An 18,733-nucleotide genomic window follows, 5' to 3' on the forward strand; every position below is an offset into this window, starting at 1 on the left:
TAACCAATCTATTAATGAGTAATTGAATTATCTTTGCGTTGATGATCAGTTGCATGGACCATGTCTGAAAAGTTGTACCTTTGGCTAGAGTCATATTGGTTATTGATTAATTTCTATTTATTTCTATTAGTTGTTTTATTAGTTAGTTAATTAGTTATTTTATATTCTCCAAAAATCCCCCATACTTCGGACTCTAAAAGAAATAAATTATCCCCAGTCCCTGTGGATTCGACCCTGCTTATCACTATCTACAGAAATTATATTTTATTTAAGCAGGTATTTATTATTACACAGGTTCGACACCCTGTCAATCATATTCAATTTAGAACCAACCAATCACTAGATAATTTGAATTATTAATTCGAGAATGACTCAACTCAAGATTAATAATTCGAGGATGAGTCATTCCATCTCATCCCGTCCATGAACCAAACAAACCCTTAATGAATCAGTGCTTATTTAGTGACAAAGTTAGGACCGTTAGATGTTAGAGGGTGATGTGAGCAGTCCAAATCATGATCCTGATTTTGGGTCGGATCTCAAGAAGCCCTAAATTGCTATGTTTTTAAATTCGGACCAGACCGATCGATCGAACCGAAAACTGGTCAAGTGTCCGGTCTGAGTTATTCTAAAAAATTGGATGGTTAGAAATTCAGTCAAATCAAGTCAAAAATCAGGTTTGACTGGAAAAATCGGAAGACCGGTTGGTGTCAATTTTTTTTAAAAGGTCAAAACATTTTCAATATTATGTTTTGACCCATGATTGTTAAAAATTATTAATATACGACAAATATTTCATACTTTATAAATGTAGTCCTAAATTTTGGTGTTATTTTTCAATCAAATCCATAATTTTAATTCTAAACTTGATAATGTTCATTAAATAATATAAATTGCTTCTTGATCGTTCTAATTTCTTGTTAAATATATTTGAAACATCAAATATATATGAATATACTTTTATTAATATTAGCATGCTTTTAGGTATTTTACATACAATATTTTAATTTTTAAATAATTTTTATTTATGACGTCATCCGATTCAAGACCAATTGAACCCATTGACCATTGACCCCTAAATTCGATCGAATTGATACCCGATCTAAGCCTAAAAACATAGCCAAATTGATGGTTTTGGTCAACTCTCGAGATATCGCTCCCAGTCATCTCAATATATTACTCTAGGAAGGGGGATCTACTGATTTGACCCGCATTAATGTCCTGACACCTAATAAATTAAGGCGGCATAGGATCGTAAATAGCCGTTAAGTAGTCATGTTAAATCCACTTTTTTATATACAATAAAAGTGGGTTCTCCAAAAAACTTCCATTTGAGTAGGGGTGTGCAAAATCGAAAAATTCTGATTTACCAATCTATTTTGAATTGAATTCGCAATTTCGAATTCGGAATGGAATTCGATAATTCCGATTTCGAATTAGTCGAAATCGGGTCGAATTCGAAAATATAATTTTTGAAATCGAAATTACCGATTTCGAATTCGAAATCGGAATTATGATTTCGATTTCGAATAATAATATTTATATATAATATAATATTTTTTAATAATACATATATAATATATATTATATAACATAATAAGTTAATAACTACTGATACATCTAACAATTAACAAAAACAAAAAAGCAAAAATGCAAATAGAAATTGCAAAACCTAATCTGTTAACTCTTCCGCCTCTTCCTCATCGTTTCTCAACTCAAGAATCACTGTCTCACCTTCCTTCCTCCGCCTCCACCGCCTACCAGTCTTCAATCAAGAGTCAAGACCCCAGCTTTCCTACTTCCTCAGCTTACTCTCTCTCACTCTCGGTTTCACCTTCATCTTCACGCCATCTTCAAGCCCGACAGACATCATCAGCCTTCATCTTCAAGCCCAACAGACATCTTCACGCCAACTTCACTCTTCATCTTCAAGCCATCATCTGCCTTCATCTTCAAGGACAAAGCAAGCTATTTCAGGAATGTTCAAGTGGTTGATAGCTCCAACAATCTCAAGGCTCCCAAAGGTCTTGGCACATTTACTGAGCAGTCCAACTGCTATGATGTCCAGACTGGCAGCAATGGGGATTGGGACTATTACTTTTACTTTGAAGGCCCTGGTAGAAATCCCAATTGCCCTTGAACAACTACCCCTACCCCCACAAAGAAAAAACAAAAGAAAAAAGAAATAAAAAAGTAACTACTTCCTCTGTATTATCCGATGCAGTCTCCTACCTTACCCCTCTCTAGATCTGTCTCTCTCTCCTCATTGTACACCACCACCATCCTTTTTTACCATTTTGGTTTAGGTCGTGTTAGTAAAAATGCCACATTTTCAGTAGTTGGAAGCTTTGTCCCTCTTGATAAGTAAAATGGGGGGAAACGGCCTTGGTTTCTCGAAGCTCAAAAGAAACAGGGCCTTTGTTAATTTCTTTATAGCAGTTTCTTTCTTTGATGCTTTGCGCTTGGGAGTGCTATTGTGACTAGAAATGGTTTGAGTGTAGCCTAATTGTTATGTTATCAGCTTCATCCTTTATCCTTTCCTCTTGAATTTGAGTAAGAGAAACAGTTGACTTGTGGAATCCAAGAGGACTGCACCTGGGGAAGAACAGGTTTTTTCTGTTTTTGAACAAGAAAAAAAAAAGGGAACAGGTTTGAATTCGGTGAATTCGGAATTCCGAATTCAATTCGGCATCGAATTCAAAATCGGAATTGGCTATTTCGAAATCGAATTCGGTTGGGAAAATTCATGTCAAAATTTCGAAAAATTCCGATTCACCGATTTCGATTTCAATGCATAGCCTTACATTTGAGGTAACAAAAACTTCCTCTCTCACTCTCTACTTTTTTTTCCGAGTTGTTTTGCTTACTTGAGCATCGAAGGTGAAATAGGGGACAAACCTCGTCTCTGCTGCTTCTTGTTTGCAAGCTATATCCTCTGCCCGCCAGGTCTTGACTGCACAAGTGCAATCAAACAAATTTTATACAATAGACACAAGTTGAATTCAAAGTGCAAGTCTTGTGTTCGTCAATGCAATAGGATTCGAAAGTCTTTCTAATTTGTTGTTTCAGAGTTGCACTTATAACTTAAGGACTTGAATTTGTAGGGAGGCAATTTTGTAGAGAACAATGATAAATTATAACATTTATAGGGTGTAATTGTTGGATACAACTAAGTCCTAAAATTTTATTTTCCTAGCCTGTTTTCTAATTTGTCAAGAGTAGCAATTGCCCAATCTCAAATATACGTGACAATTTTAATTTTCTTAATTCAATAGTTATTTTATAAATACAAAAATTCTTCTAGATTCACCATTAATATATTTAACTAAAAAACCTCAATTAAGTGCTGGGTTATTTTGTGTATAAAATTATATTTGCCTATCTAATGGCACTATTTCCAATGAAGATTAGTAGCCTTCCAATTTCACAAAGTTGAAGCTTAATTTTGAGAGATAATTGCACCAATCGTCCCTCATATATTGCTGATATGAAATTTTAGTGCTTTAGAATGAAAAGGAACAATTTTAGTTCTAAATAAATTCAAAAAAAGATAGGCATGCCAATCGGGTCATCTAAGTCAGACTTTAACATACTCAAATTCGACTCATATAGTTAGTACCATTTTTGGGCTTCAGGTTGATAAATGTGAAACTCATATTTCGCTCGCAAAATATTTGTATTGTGAGCCTAGTTTGGGATTAAAATTGCTCATTTTCATTCTGAGGGACTAAAGTTTTACATTAATGATATGTGAGGAATGTTTGGTGCAATTTTTCCTACTTTTGAAGTTCTAGTGTCCATCAATTACTAGTAGGGATGTGCATCGAAATTGAAATCGGTAATTTGAAACTTTGAATTCGAAATTTTTGAAATTTTGGTATCAGACTTTTGGACCAAATTCAATTTCAAATTCACCAGTTTTGAATTCGAACTCGATTCTGAATTCAATTCGAAATTTGGTAAATTTCGATATCACCGAATTTGTAAAATATTACATATATAAAAAAATATTATAAAATATTATATAATGTAAATTTTATATATTATAAAAAATATTATATATTATATAATATAAATATTATATTACATATATATAATATTATATATAAATATAAATGAATTTGAGATCGAAATTGTGACGCCCCGAAAGAATAAGAGTGAGAACCCGGAAATTTTCTAATTTTCTAGGGTTTATTTTATTTAATCGCCCGCCTTTTCTACATTTTCTTTATTAAAAAAATTTTTCAGATAAAGTTTATGAGCAAAGATAGTTTTAAAATAATTTTTCTAGTATCGGTAAGTTTTTGAGAAATTAAGAGCGTATTTTGGACGTGGGACCCGCTAGTACGGTAAATGCATTATGTTTTTGACAACTTGTTGGAATTTTGTATTAAGTGATATTATTTTACAAGGTGTTAAGATATTTGTATTGGAGAGACAAAAAGATAAGTTTTGAACCAAAAGATGACAAGTGTCACCTTGTGATTTAATCTTGGACTTTGACCATTTAACTTTACCTTTACCTTTACCAAATAAATACAAAAAAAAAATTGCCAAAAATCATCCTATTTCTATGCTTCATGGCCGGCTCTCTCTCAAAAGAAAAGAAGAAAAATCTCTCAACTTTCTAGCTTCTCATCTCACTCAATCTTCAATTCCAACCGATTAAACTTGAAAGTTTTTCATAAAACCTCTTAGTTTGGTGATATTAAGGTGTTTGGTGAAATTGTTTGGAAAGCTAAGGTGACTAGTTGCTCTCTTTCTTGTGTTGCTAAGGTGAGTGGTGAAGGATCGCTCTCCTCCCTCTAATGATGTTCAATTCATGATTAGTGGTGGTATAAGGTGTAACTTTATGGATTATATCTTGAGTTTTGGTTGAATTGATGAAGTTTTATAAATTTTGGGGATTTTTCTGTTTTCATATGAATATGATTATGTGGTCATGTATGACGATTGGAAATGATGTTTAAGGACTCTATGAGATGGAAAAAGTGGTAAATTGCAAGCAATTTCTGTTTTGGAAGAAATCTGGAAAGTTAGGGTTTGATGTTCTTCATTCTGCCCGAATTTATAGCTCATAGATAGAGGCCGAATTGGCATTGGCTTAAAACATGAAAGTTGTAGGGAATGATATTTTAGAGGTGCCTACAAAATTTCAGGTCAATCGGAGCAGCATAGCTTGTGAAAAGATGGAATTACCCTTGCTGCCCTGGTTTTACCCGAATTTGAGAATTGCTTCTGTAATGGGTTATTTTGGTTGGGAATGCTTCCAAATTGGTTGTTGAGGTCTTCTGATGAATTGTAGCTCTGTTTCTTATCTTTTGAATGGCTTTGGAATTTCTGGATTTGGATTTTGGTAGCCTGATTTATGATGTTTGCACCAGAATGCGATTTGTGAACCTGTTTTTCCGGTTCTGGTGTAGTTTCTTGCATTTTTGACCTGGTTACACTCGAAACTGGGCTGAGTGACCTTCTGCAATATTGTATCCCTATCTCTTAGCTTCGAAACGGTGTATCTTGCACCCTCATCCGATAATGGTAGTGCCATTGGTGCCATTACCGTAAAATGACGTCAAAACCTGTTTTTCTGGTTTTGAGCTTAACTTTTATTTCTGAACTTTTCCCTAGCTTGACTTGTACTAGTACTACTTGGAGCTTGCTGAATGGCTATTGGATGAACTTGTTGTTGTGTGTGTACCTTTGGGACTGGCTGAGGAAATAATGAAGCCATGATGGCTGGAAAAGTTAGCAAATTCAGGGGAAGTGCTGTCCGAACTTTGAAGGGACTTGTTTGCATTGAGTTTGTGATCTAAGACTTAGATTTGAGCAAGGCAATGTTATATGATGGATGATTTCTGAGCCATGGAGGTGAGTGACCCTAAACTGTTTCCAAAGTTATTTTTGAAATGTTTCTTGCATTATTTACTCGACGGCATCTCATGCGTGCTTGCATGTGAATTCATGATATGATTTTGGCTTCAATGAGTTCTGGGAAAGTCTTGTGCTGGACACCAACGTCTCCACCCTGTTTATGGTTCATGTTCATGTTTATCTGGAGCTCAAAAAGGGGCTCCCTCTCAATGTTAATGTTAAATGATCTATTTGAGCGTTGGGTGTTCAAGTGCAATGATTTCACTGGCTCACGAGAGCAATAAACGTACATTTGATCTCTGAATCATGACATCATCGAAATGCATTATTGTGAAATATATTTGATTACTGATTTTATTGGTTACTCACTGAGCTTTTAGCTCACCCCAAAAATATTTTATTCCCCTCCACAGGGCTCGTGGCGAAGGAAGGTTTGTTGTGATTTTATTGTTGTGGAATTCCTCTTGTATTATAATTGGGATCATGGATCAGAGTGGCGCAGTGGAAGCGTGGACGCTTCGCTTATGACATGTAATTATTGGAGAATTTGATGTAATATTTGAGATTTATATTGTAATTCATTTGAGGACTGTAGTGAACGACTGAGTCCCGGCGAGAGTTGGGCAGGCGGTCCGCCGAACCCTTTGGTTCGCCTTAGGGGGAGGTGGGGCTGTCACAGAAATCGATATTCAATTTTTGATTTTGAATTGTGAATTTGAAATCGAAATTTCTAATTTCAAAAATCCAGTTACTGAATTTGAACCAAATTTGTATACTTTTAATCAGAATTTTCGATTTTCATTCCGAATTTCGAATTACTAATTTCAAAAATTCTGAATTCGATCAGTAAATCAAAATTTTTCGATTTTACATACTCCTAGTTGCTAGTTTGTTTCCGTCCCATCCATTAAACGGATTGGACTTCTCCGCAGAATAGGTATTTGTCCTCATAAAGAGAGACCCAATAGAATGTGGCAACAAAGAATTTCTGAAATCTAGGCGCTCTGGGGAGTCGTTTCACCGGAGAAAATGCCAAAAGCAACCGAGAAGAAAGCTTCTTAACCAGGTCAGCTGGGTAGTTAATAGGCCCAGAAATGGCGGGAATGGAAGGCAACAATCATGTAAATTAAATTAGACCAAAAAAACTTTCCAGTCTAACATTGTGTTTTATTAAATCCAATGTCGTTAACATCGACTTAATATTGATATGAACCCAAATAAGTGTATCTTCTATATTTTCAGACTCGGACCGAGTATCGATTCAGCCAAGTTCAGGGGTTAGGGGTCACTGGATTCGATCGGAGTTAAATCGGATGACATCATAAATAAAAATTATTTAAAAATTAAAATATTGTATATAAAATATCTAAGAGCATGTTAATATTAATAAAGATATATTCATATATATTTGATGTTTCAAATATATTTAACAAAAAAATACAAAGAAATTAGAATGATCAAGTAGCAATTTATAGTATTCAATGAACATTAACAAGTTTAGAATTAAAATTATGGACTTGATTGAAAAATAACACAAACTTTAGGATAACATGTATAAAGTATGAAATATTTGAGGTATATTAACAATTGTTAACAACCTAGGGGCCAAAACATTATATTGAAAATGCTTTGATCTTTTCAAAAAAAAAAAAGAACTTTGACATCAAACCGATTCTTCCGATTTTTCTGATCAAACTCGATTTTTTACCAAATTTGACTGAATTTCTATCTAACTGATTTTTTAGGATAATTCGAACTGGACATTTGACCGATTTTCGGTTCATTCGAGTTTAAAAACCTAGCGTATCTTTGCCAGAATTGACGCTAATATCAGAAAATGGATCTATTTATATTAGAGGAGTAACGTTGTAAGCAGTCATTGCATTTTTTTCAAATTGTTGACTTGATGAAGAGAGGTCGATAAGGGAAAAGCTCCTAATGATAGATATATTTATCTAACTATATGAAAGTGGGAGTTGCTTGAATGAACAGTGAGAGAGTGTTTCCGTCGGTTATTTCGGTATTGCTTGAAATGTTCGGGCTATTGCAGTTCATTTGCATCAGTCTTGACAGGTGCCGAACCTGTGCAATAATAATTACTAAAAAGTCCTAATTACCACCTCAATTAAATAATTATAGAACAAATCCAAGTACTGGAGCAGGGACCCTAGGTGTGCAATGGGTTACTTGATTCACCCTGTTCCCGAAGAGTTTGCTTGATCCGATATACCGGATTTGTCTATAAAAATACTAATTTTGCGTACAATGGCAAGTAGGGTCGATTCCACAGGGAGCAGGTAGGAAATTATTTCTTTCCAAATCAGTAGAACAAAATTGGGGGATTTTCAATGGGAGGCAAATGAAAATAAAATCAAATAAAACAAACAAAATTCAAAACTAACTCACAAAGCACAATTTACTAAAAATAGCAATTAATAAAAGTTCTACCCAAAGGATCAACTGCTCAGGCACGGTCCAATTAAATGATCATCGATGCAGAGATATTTCATCCATTTATCACTAGATTGGTTATAGCCATCAATAAGCTCTGACAACCAGCTCTTCCTTACTTTTTCGACAGTCAAGGTACGACCATTGACTGCTTCTCTAACCGGATAACAACCCTAGGTACGACCGTAGGAATTTAATTACCCAATTGCATTAAAGCGAGAAGAACCCAACCCTAACCAATAAACACGCTAAGAGGGTTTATTTAAATTAGATCTTGCATTTCCCCATCATAAAGCCAATTATGGTGGTTGCCACGGGGTGTCAACTAAATGAACAATTACGGATTCTATTTAATTAACGTGGCAGTAGGCTATTAAATTAAATCAAATACCCGGCCGTTGATATTCAATTAATCAAATACCCATGAACAGTTAATTCAGGAAATGCACGAATAGTAATAAATTGGAAGAAATAATGAAAGATTGATTAGATCTCACAGGTGTGATGGACCGCGCCCTCGCGTCGACCTTTGGGTAGAGGAGAAAATTAGCCGCTCCTCATCGTGTCAACCTTGCACGATTTAATTGAGTTCATTCAATTGATTGTTGGAGAGTTGGAAGGGTGAAACAATGAAGGAACAGTTTCTTCGTATTTTGCGTCTACAATGGAGCCGCGCGCATAAAGGGGAATCTTTTTCCCTAATTGCGGCTAGAGAGAAAAGAAAAACCCAAAAGCGTCTCACCCAAAAGAGACCAGGCAGAAGCTAATGTCCTCCTAATTTCTACTGTAATTGCTGCCGCAGTAGGAAGACGAAAAGAAAACAAAAGACGGCGTCTGACCAAAAAGTAGAGAAAGAAAAACTAAAGCTAGGGTCCCTGAGTCTGAATCTCCTTTTCCTTTTTATATGTAGCGCCGCCCAAGAGAAGTCAAGAAGAAAACAAACGTCTGGCCCAATTGATTGCAACAAAAGCTAGCTTTTGGAGTTTTTATCCCATGCTCCTCGCGGTTCACGTGGACCGCAGTCCGGCTTTCGGTTTCGTACACCTTCCAAGGCGTGGCCACGCTCTGAAATGCAAGGTCTTCTGGAATTTTTGCCTCGCAAGATCATTTTTTATGCCGACCACCTACAATTCACACAAATGTCGAATATGAGTGAAACTCCAGTTCTTAGCACCGTGAATAGTCAAAATTAGGACAAAATAACAGTCCAAAATACGCCAAATAACCGTTCTATCAAATTCCCCCACACCTAGACAATGCTTGCCCTCAAGCATTTCGGAACTCAGAAGTACAACCAAGAGAGTAGAGGCCATGTAGTAGTCTATACTAACACAAGCATCTAGGGTCCCTGACAATATCACCAAAGGTAAAACACACCGGACATGTTGTAATTCAAAGAATATATATGAATACTAGAAACGCTCAATTCAACATCACGGAATGCCATTACCATAGGCTTGCACATTTATCACATCTCCACCACTTAAAAGTGAACTAAACACATAAATCAAAGGGACTTTAATAGGGTTGTAATGGGGCTCAGGTGAAAGGCGGGTTAAGAAGGTATGGATAGGGGGTAAAGTGTCAAGAGAACGTCCGAAACTCACCAATAACCACAGTGCTCTACTGGAGGAGTTTCACTAATAAGGCAGTTTCCATTTGCTGTACACCCTGTACAAGTGCCCCAAATTTTTTTTTTTTTTTTTTTGGAACTGCTCGCAAGGCGTGGGCACGCCTTGTAGCCCATAGTCCTCTGGTCACGAGGTCTCTTCAGGATTTTTTTTTTTTTTTTTTTTTGAAGAGAAAGTCCTGTAAGGTGCGGGCACGCCCTGTAAGCCAAAGTCCTCTGGTCAGTGGCCTTTTTTCCAATTTCCCCTCCTTTACACAAAGATAGCATCATATAGCTCCTAATCTATCAGCACTTTCAACCCCAAATTCGTTTGCTTTGCGCAAATGATGGATTTCAGACATCTATTGACAACACAGGGATGAACAAGAAAGTTTAAAGAGATCTTGGGTTAACAAACACGGATATCAACCAGAAACGAAGGACAGAAGCTCAAGTTGGTTCACTATTGGGATATAAAATGAGGGCTTGATTTTTTAGATAGCTGAAGAGGGTTAAATCCTAAATGCCCTTATCATTTCAAATGCACTCAGTTCATCAAAATGCGGTCTTGACATGTACAAAATAGCAAGTTCTAGAATGTTCATACCATGTGCGATACCCACTCAATCAAACAAAATAGAGCAAACAAGAATAATATGCTCAAGTAAGGCTCAAAAGCTCCCCAAAAGTTACAAAAATGGGTAAATTCCAGCATACTCAACATTCAATGACATTGCCAAGGGAAACAAAATGCACAGCCAACATATACGATCACATACCCACTCACTTTGATTATGTCATTCATCACAGCAACATGCCCCAACACAAACAAGCATAAAAATAACCAAAAAGACGACTAACTACAATGTTTTTTTCTTTTAATTTTTTTTTCTTTTTCTTAAAAGTAACAAAGCAAAAAGAACTAATGAAAAAGAACAAAGAACTAATGAAAAAGAACTAATGGAAAAAGAACTAATGGAAGCCACTCCCCCCACACCTAAGACCTACATTGTCCGCAATGTAACCTGGAAAAATAATTTGCAAGGGTAGAGGGAGCGAGAACTTCCCTGACTACTGAAAAGGTGCGGCTGGAGCCTAAGGAGACGGCGGATGCGGCGGCTGGAAGCCAATATGAGCATAGAAAGCCGCTTGATTCTCTGCTTGAATACGGGCGAAAACCTGGAGCGCCGTAAGACGGCCATCTATCCTTGACAGTTGGGTGTTATGCTCATGGACAGTCTCTTGGAGATCCGGGTAGCGGGGGCTTGCTGGGCGCGCGAGGCAGGGGCGCCAGTGGCGGCGGACAGCGATGGCAAGCGGCGGCGACGGCGGTGCGAGGTGGGCGGCGAAGGCTCGACCAAAACAAAGAGGAGAAGTCTGGAAACGTAGGCAATAAAAATTGGAAGAAGATTGTCCAAGACTAGTCAAAGAAGATAGAAAAGTGGGGGGAGTAGGGTCTTGGTCAAAGTTTTTTTTTTTTTTTTAACTTTTTCGCTATCGGAGGGGTTGGAAGGCGTGGGCACGCCTTGGAGGGCATTTTCTTCTGCCCACAACATGTAAATGATGTCCAAACGATTTTTTTTTTTTTTTTTCAAAGCGTGGGCACGCCTTGGAACCCCTACTCTTCTGTCCAACACCACAAAAACCATCAAAACATTAAAATAAAACTGAAAAATCATAAAGTAAGGAAAAATGATCACAACTAATATTGTAATCCTTGGGTTGCCTCCCAAGCAGCGCCTTTCTTTAATGTCTTTGGCTAGACATAGCACCATTCTTTAGTCTGGATGTAATTGAATTTTCCTTGTAATTGGTGGCCCTCCTCCAGGATCCACATGGCCATTGAGTGCAACTTTTTTCCTAAATTTTCTCTCCATTTTTACCTCATGAATTGCTTTCATCCTATAGGACTTGTTCGCAGCAACCTTGAATTTACCCCTATAAGCAAACTTAGAAAATTCTTGCACAGAGGGATTAGTGGTATACATAGCAAACACAGAATGAGAGTTAACAGGATGTTTCATTGTATCAAAAATATTAAAGTGGACTATTTCTCCATCAAATTCCATCGTGAGAGTACCCTTACTAACATCAATTTTAGTCTGGGCAGTACTCAAAAATGGTATTCCTAATATAATGGGTGATGGATTTGGGGCACTTCTATCATCCATGTAAAGCACATAAAAATCAGCAGGAAAAATTAATCCATCTACTTGCACTAAAACATCCTCAACTATTCCATCCGGATAAGCACATGTACGATCAGCCAATTGAATTATTATCCCCGTTTCTTTTAAAGGTCCTAAATTTAGGGAATCATAGATTGACTTAGGCATCACATTAATAGAAGCTCCTAAATCTATCATGGCATTTTTGATACTAGAATGACCAATCTTACAGGGGATAGCAAACATACCTGGATCTCCGCATTTGGGTGGGAGTTTCCTCTGAAGTACAGCTGATACATTCTCTCCCACCATCACTCTTTCATCACCCCTTAGCTTTCTTTTGTTAACGCACAAATCTTTCAAGAACTTTGCGTACTTGGGTACCTGCTTGATCGCGTCCAATAGGGGGATGTTTACCTGAATTTTGCGGATCACATCCAGGATTTCTTTTTCCTTTTCTGCCCTCTTTGTCTTTTCCAACCTGCAAGGAAAAGGAGGTAAGTTAGATTTAATAGTGGGCGGAGAAGTGAAGGTTACCTTAGGATCCTTGCGAATACGCCCTTCCTCTTCAATTTCCTTCTCTATCTCCTCTTCACTTTTGCTTTTTGAACTTCCCACTTTAGGCCCTTCCAGTTCCTTGCCACTCCTCAGCGTCATGGCACTTACATTCCTGGGATTTACCTCGGGTTGCGATGGTAGTTTCCCATAAACGTGGGACTCCAAGCGGTTGATGGCAGTTGCCAGTTGGCTTATTCGAACGTCTTGGTCCTTCTTGTCAGCTTTGGTGTCCTGCTGGAGCTGCGCGGTATTCGCGGCTAAGGATCTGATCTCCTGTTGAAGCTGGGTAGTAGTCGTGGCCAGGTTGGTAGTAGTCGTGGCCAGGTTTTTGACTAGGTCCTCTAGAGAACTTCCTGAGTTGGAGGACGAGGGTAGCGATTTTGGTTGCCATGGCTGGTGGAATCCTGGTGGACGATTTGGAAATGCATTTTGTTGCCTGTTCCCATAACTGAGATTGGGATGGTCCCTCCAGCCCGGATTGTACGTATTGGAGTATGGGTCGTACTGCCTACGGGGCGCGGGCACGCCTCCGGCCATGTTTACCTGTTTCGCCCCGTCCTCTTGCAAAATGGGGCACGAGTCTGTGCAATGGTCCATGCTAGTGCATATTCCACACACCTTCGCTCGCGGCGCGTCTCTCATGGCTAATTGCCTAACAACTGACGTCAATTCTGACAGTTGCTGCTGTAAGGATGAAGTCTCTACCTCGTTGACTCTACGGGGAGGGTTGCTCTCACGGAAGCCAAATTGTTGGGAGTTCTCTGCCATGGCTTCAATGAGTAGCCATGCTTCCCTTGGTGTTTTGTTTGCTAATGCTCCCCCACTTGCTGCATCAATGATACTCCTGTCGGACGTCTGTAGTTCCTCATAAAAGTATTGGATTAACAGTTGTTCACTAATTTGATGTTGCGGGCATCTAGTGCACAACTTATTAAACCTTTCCCAATAATCATACAAGGATTCCCCGGGATACTGTTTAATGCTACAGATTTCCTTTCTCAAACTCGCAGCCCGGGATGCAGGGAAGAATTTTTCCAAAAACTTCTTTTTTAACTGTGCCCATGTGGTAATACTACCCGCTGGTAGGTAGTATAACCAATCTTTTGCTGCATCCTTGAGAGAGAAGGGGAAAGCTCTAAGTCTTATCTGCTCCTCAGTCACCCCAGGAGGTTTCATGCTAGAGCAAACTACCTCAAACTCCTTGACGTGCTTGTGGGGTTCTTCGCCAGAGAGGCCATGGAAAGAAGGTAGGAGGTGAATCAACCCCGACTTGAGTTCGAAAGCAGTATTCTCAGCCAAAGTGGGGAATGTGATGCATAAGGGCTGGTGAGTCAGCTCCGGGGCAGCCAGCTCCCTCAATGTTTGGGTGTTGGCCATGCTTCGTCTTCCGCTGACTCGTTTGCAGCAAATAAGTGCCCTTCTTTTTGCCTCTTGGTCTCTTGCCTCCGCCTACGCGCTGCCTTCTCTACCTCAGGATCGTATACCAATTCACCTGTGCGAGAAGAACGGGGCATAAACTAGCAAAAATACCAAGAAGAATAAAATAAAATAAAAACTGAATTTAAAAAGAAACAAATAATCCAAACGCCAACTCCCCGGCAACGGCGCCAAAAATTGACAGGTGCCGAACCTGTGCAATAATAATTACTAAAAAGTCCTAATTACCACCTCAATTAAATAATTATAGAACAAATCCAAGTACTGGAGCAGGGACCCTAGGTGTGCAATGGGTTACTTGATTCACCCTGTTCCCGAAGAGTTTGCTTGATCCGATATACCGGATTTGTCTATAAAAATACTAATTTTGCGTACAATGGCAAGTAGGGTCGATTCCACAGAGAGCAGGTAGGAAATTATTTCTTTCCAAATCAGTAGAACAAAATTGGGGGATTTTCAATGGGAGGCAAATGAAAATAAAATCAAATAAAACAAACAAAATTCAAAACTAACTCACAAAGCACAATTTACTAAAAATAGCAATTAATAAAAGTTCTACCCAAAGGATCAACTGCTCAGGCACGGTCCAATTAAATGATCATCGATGCAGAGATATTTCATCCATTTATCACTAGATTGGTTATAGCCATCAATAAACTCTGACAACCAGCTCTTCCTTACTTTTTCGACAGTCAAGGTACGACCATTGACTGCTTCTCTAACCGGATAACAACCCTAGGTACGACCGTAGGAATTTAATTACCCAATTGCATTAAAGCGAGAAGAACCCAACCCTAACCAATAAACACGCTAAGAGGGTTTATTTAAATTAGATCTTGCATTTCCCCATCATAAAGCCAATTATGGTGGTTGCCACGGGGTGTCAACTAAATGAACAATTACGGATTCTATTTAATTAACGTGGCAGTAGGCTATTAAATTAAATCAAATACCCGGCCGTTGATATTCAATTAATCAAATACCCATGAACAGTTAATTCAGGAAATGCACGAATAGTAATAAATTGGAAGAAATAATGAAAGATTGATTAGATCTCACAGGTGTGATGGACCGCGCCCTCGCGTCGACCTTTGGGTAGAGGAGAAAATTAGCCGCTCCTCATCGTGTCAACCTTGCACGATTTAATTGAGTTCATTCAATTGATTGTTGGAGAGTTGGAAGGGTGAAACAATGAAGGAACAGTTTCTTCGTATTTTGCGTCTACAATGGAGCCGCGCGCACAAAGGGGAATCTTTTTCCCTAATTGCGGCTAGAGAGAAAAGAAAAACCCAAAAGCGTCTCACCCAAAAGAGACCAGGCAGAAGCTAATGTCCTCCTAATTTCTACTGTAATTGCTGCCGCAGTAGGAAGACGAAAAGAAAACAAAAGACGGCGTCTGACCAAAAAGTAGAGAAAGAAAAACTAAAGCTAGGGTCCCTGAGTCTGAATCTCCTTTTCCTTTTTATATGTAGCGCCGCCCAAGAGAAGTCAAGAAGAAAACAAACGTCTGGCCCAATTGATTGCAACAAAAGCTAGCTTTTGGAGTTTTTATCCCATGCTCCTCGCGGTTCACCTGGACCGCAGTCCGGCTTTCGGTTTCGTACACCTTACAAGGCGTGGCCACGCTCTGAAATGCAAGGTCTTCTGGAATTTTTGCCTCGCAAGATCATTTTTTATGCCGACCACCTACAATTCACACAAATGTCGAATATGAGTGAAACTCCAGTTCTTAGCACCGTGAATAGTCAAAATTAGGACAAAATAACAGTCCAAAATACGCCAAATAACCGTTCTATCAAGTCTTTTGGCAGTTCCTTGTGTCATTAGATTAGCATTAGTGGTCCTTCATTTTTCGCTAATGCCATTACTTGTTTCTCCCTTACTCAGGAGACCGGAAGACACATGCTATAGTTGTGTGGTTCCTTTGTAATTTATTTGTTGTTTGTTCCTCTTTTGTTTTCGTCATTCTTGCCTCTTATGAACCGCAGAGATGGCCATCTTAGCTATTCTGGAGTATTAGTTTAGCCTTAGGTGTTGTCTTATTTTCCAGTTATGCCATTCCTCTTCCCTTCGTTCAAGCTGCATGCAATAGTTGCTTGGTTGCTTTGTATTTTTGTTGTCTTCTGACCCTACATTTTGTTGACTCATTGTTCACTTTTGCGGATGCCACACTTTTTGTTTCTACATATTTCTTTGAAACGCGCCTCTTCTTCGTTGGAAAATTGTCATTTTGACTTTGTTTGCACACAGTATAACTTTATTTGCACAACGTGTAATTTTAGAATAAATTTTTATCAGTCCCACACACATTATTAAAAATGAGATACAAGAAGTAATTTGGACCGTATAATTTTTTTGGACCAAATTCTGATCGTTAACTGTTCAAGGACTATCCTTCTGCATGTCTCCCTCTGTAATACTCTTGCTTTTCCTCTAGCATTAAATGTTGATTGTCCTTTCAAACAATATAATGAATTTGTTTGGATTGAGCATTATTTATCCAGTTTTATTTGTTACATCATCATTACAATTTCCAATATACCTTTTTATCTTCCCAATTACCTTTTTATCTCACATACATTACATCACAAAAAGTGCTACGGTAAAAATATCCCAAATAATCCCAAATAACTTACAATCCAAACAAAATACTTCTGTCTCAGTTATCTACTTCTTTTGGACTTTTGATTTGTTTACAGGTAAGCTCTACAAATGGTGAAGAAGTTTCTAATATTTTTGTAATAAAGTTAAGAGTAACCAATGATAAGACGACACATAATAAATTACTAAAGTTGAAGAGGGTTTGTATAGAACCCGACGAAAGAAGTTGCCGGTGGGTAAGTACAGGTTGTTTGAAATTGTGGGACCCACATTTAAATAAATATTTATAAAGAAAGTACTCCCTCCGTCCCACTTTGATAGTTCTGTTTCTTTTTTCACACAATTTTAAAAAAAAGTAGTTAATTTTGTTAGAAAAGTAAATTTAGATTGCTATTTTCCTAAAAGACCCTTACATTAAATAGAGTACAACTTTATGGGAACTTGAATTGATGGTAAAAAAAGAATCAACTCTCATTAAATGAGGTAATTTTATAGTAACAACAACTTACATTGAATAAGGGCATTTTAGAAAAATTAAAATACAACTACATTCTTCAATTGGAAAGTGGACCGGACAGACGAAAAAGGAAAACAGAACTATCAAAGTGGGACGGAGGGAGTTTAAGTAAGTAAGACAAGACATTTGAATGTTCCAAAAGCAAGCGTGAGTTCTAGGAATAGTGATTTAATGCCTGGGAGTTACAAAATGGACCGTAACAAAATGTGACTAGAAAGAACGCTATGGTTGTTTAAGACATTAATGGAGGCATTAAAATTGTGTTAATAATGCCACCAACCAGAAGGGAAAGGGAGAGCAAATGCTTAGTACCCCACTCCAGTAGGCCGAGAAATAAAGCCGAGAAAGATCCCATAGTCATTGTATATTGCAACGCAATTTGAAAAAAAAAACATACGATATAGAGAGGGACGTGAGAGGAGCAGAGAAGCGGAGGAATTGAATTGAATGAGAGTAAATCAGAAGGGATAGAACAAATTTGAAGAGGTAAGCACTCGTTTCCACAAATGCAATGTGAAAATGGTATGCAGTGGTTGTAAATATGGGGAAAAAATTAGTTATTTGTGTTTGTATTAATATGCATGTATAGGTTTTAGAAATGATATATACGTGGAATGGAATATTATGAAGAGCGAAAAATGACACTAAGTATATTTAGATAATATTTGTGAGAAATAATAACTAGAGCATAGGAAGTTATTTAGGTAAAGAAAAATACAAATGGATATTTATGAAGAACGGGAATTCAAGGGCATGCAATCATTTAAAGAAAAATTTTTAGGATTTAGGGGGAATTTAGGAAGGTAAATTGTGAAGAAATAGAATAATGAACATGGCATTGAAATTGCATTTCATGTTCTTGTAAATATGAAACAGTAGTTAGTAGGTAGTATAATGCACTTTGTTGTAACCAAAGTAATGCAAATCAAATGAAATGCAACAAATTGTCATAGTTAATACGACGTAGACAAATATAAGTTAAGGTATGTTTCTCTGTGACAAGTTAGTAGAGATTAACAAGTGTACATGGAATAAAGAAGTAACACGGAATAGACACCAAGAGTAATTTAATTTAATTAATTAATTGTATAATATAATACAAGTAAGAAGCAAGATCGGTAGCCAATTGATAGGGCTGGTGATTTAAAAAGGAATATCCCCCGTTGCCAAAATACTATATTTGGACTAATTTGCTCTTGTGAATTATACATATGCATACTGCCTATTACATGAATTATACATATACAATTTTTAAACTACTTTACTCGTATTAACATTATAGTAGTGCAACTATATTGCCCTTGAACTAACTTGCCCTTACTGAACTTATTTTGTCAATCACATTCTAAATAAATAAAAAAATCCTATCAATTGGGTTCTGTGAATGATGACGTCAATAAGGGGATATATATAAAACCCTTGAGTGACAATTACTAGTTTGTATATATTAAAATCCTTGATTTAATTTATAATTTTAATAAAGGTTATAAATATTAGAAATGGTAAATTAACCTGATTAGG

General features: G+C 37.4%; 1 protein-coding gene and 1 non-coding gene across 2 annotated transcripts; one reads left to right on the forward strand and one right to left on the reverse strand.

The window, feature by feature from the left end:
* Nucleotides 1–11,026: 11,026 nt before the first annotated feature.
* Nucleotides 11,027–14,034, reverse strand: LOC140007068 (uncharacterized). The gene is made up of 5 exons (XM_072049769.1): nt 12,766–14,034; nt 12,348–12,483; nt 12,012–12,233; nt 11,815–11,891; nt 11,027–11,308 (listed from the first exon to the last, which is right to left on the reverse strand). The coding sequence occupies exons 1-5, from the start codon at nt 14,032–14,034 to the stop codon at nt 11,027–11,029; spliced, it is 1,986 nt and encodes a 661-aa protein (XP_071905870.1).
* Nucleotides 13,556–13,662, forward strand: LOC113688717 (small nucleolar RNA R71). The gene has a single exon (XR_003448079.1). It is a non-coding gene; the product is annotated as a small nucleolar RNA R71 (small nucleolar RNA).
* Nucleotides 14,035–18,733: the final 4,699 nt, after the last annotated feature.

This window comes from Coffea arabica, chromosome 5e (assembly GCF_036785885.1).
Source record: "Coffea arabica cultivar ET-39 chromosome 5e, Coffea Arabica ET-39 HiFi, whole genome shotgun sequence".
In the NCBI taxonomy this organism is placed as follows: domain Eukaryota; kingdom Viridiplantae; phylum Streptophyta; class Magnoliopsida; order Gentianales; family Rubiaceae; genus Coffea; species Coffea arabica.

Excerpts from the sequence above, each read along its gene's own strand:
- LOC140007068 (XM_072049769.1), bottom strand. The coding sequence starts at position 14,034 with ATGGCCAACACCCAAACATTGAGGGAGCTGGCTGCCCCGGAGCTGACT. Across the intron at positions 12,484-12,765 it reads CCGAGGTAAATCCCAGGAAT|GTACCCAAGTACGCAAAGTT; the intron begins GTAAGTGCCATG and ends GCGATCAAGCAG. Across the intron at positions 12,234-12,347 it reads ACCCAAATGCGGAGATCCAG|GACCTTTAAAAGAAACGGGG; the intron begins GTATGTTTGCTA and ends CCCTAAATTTAG.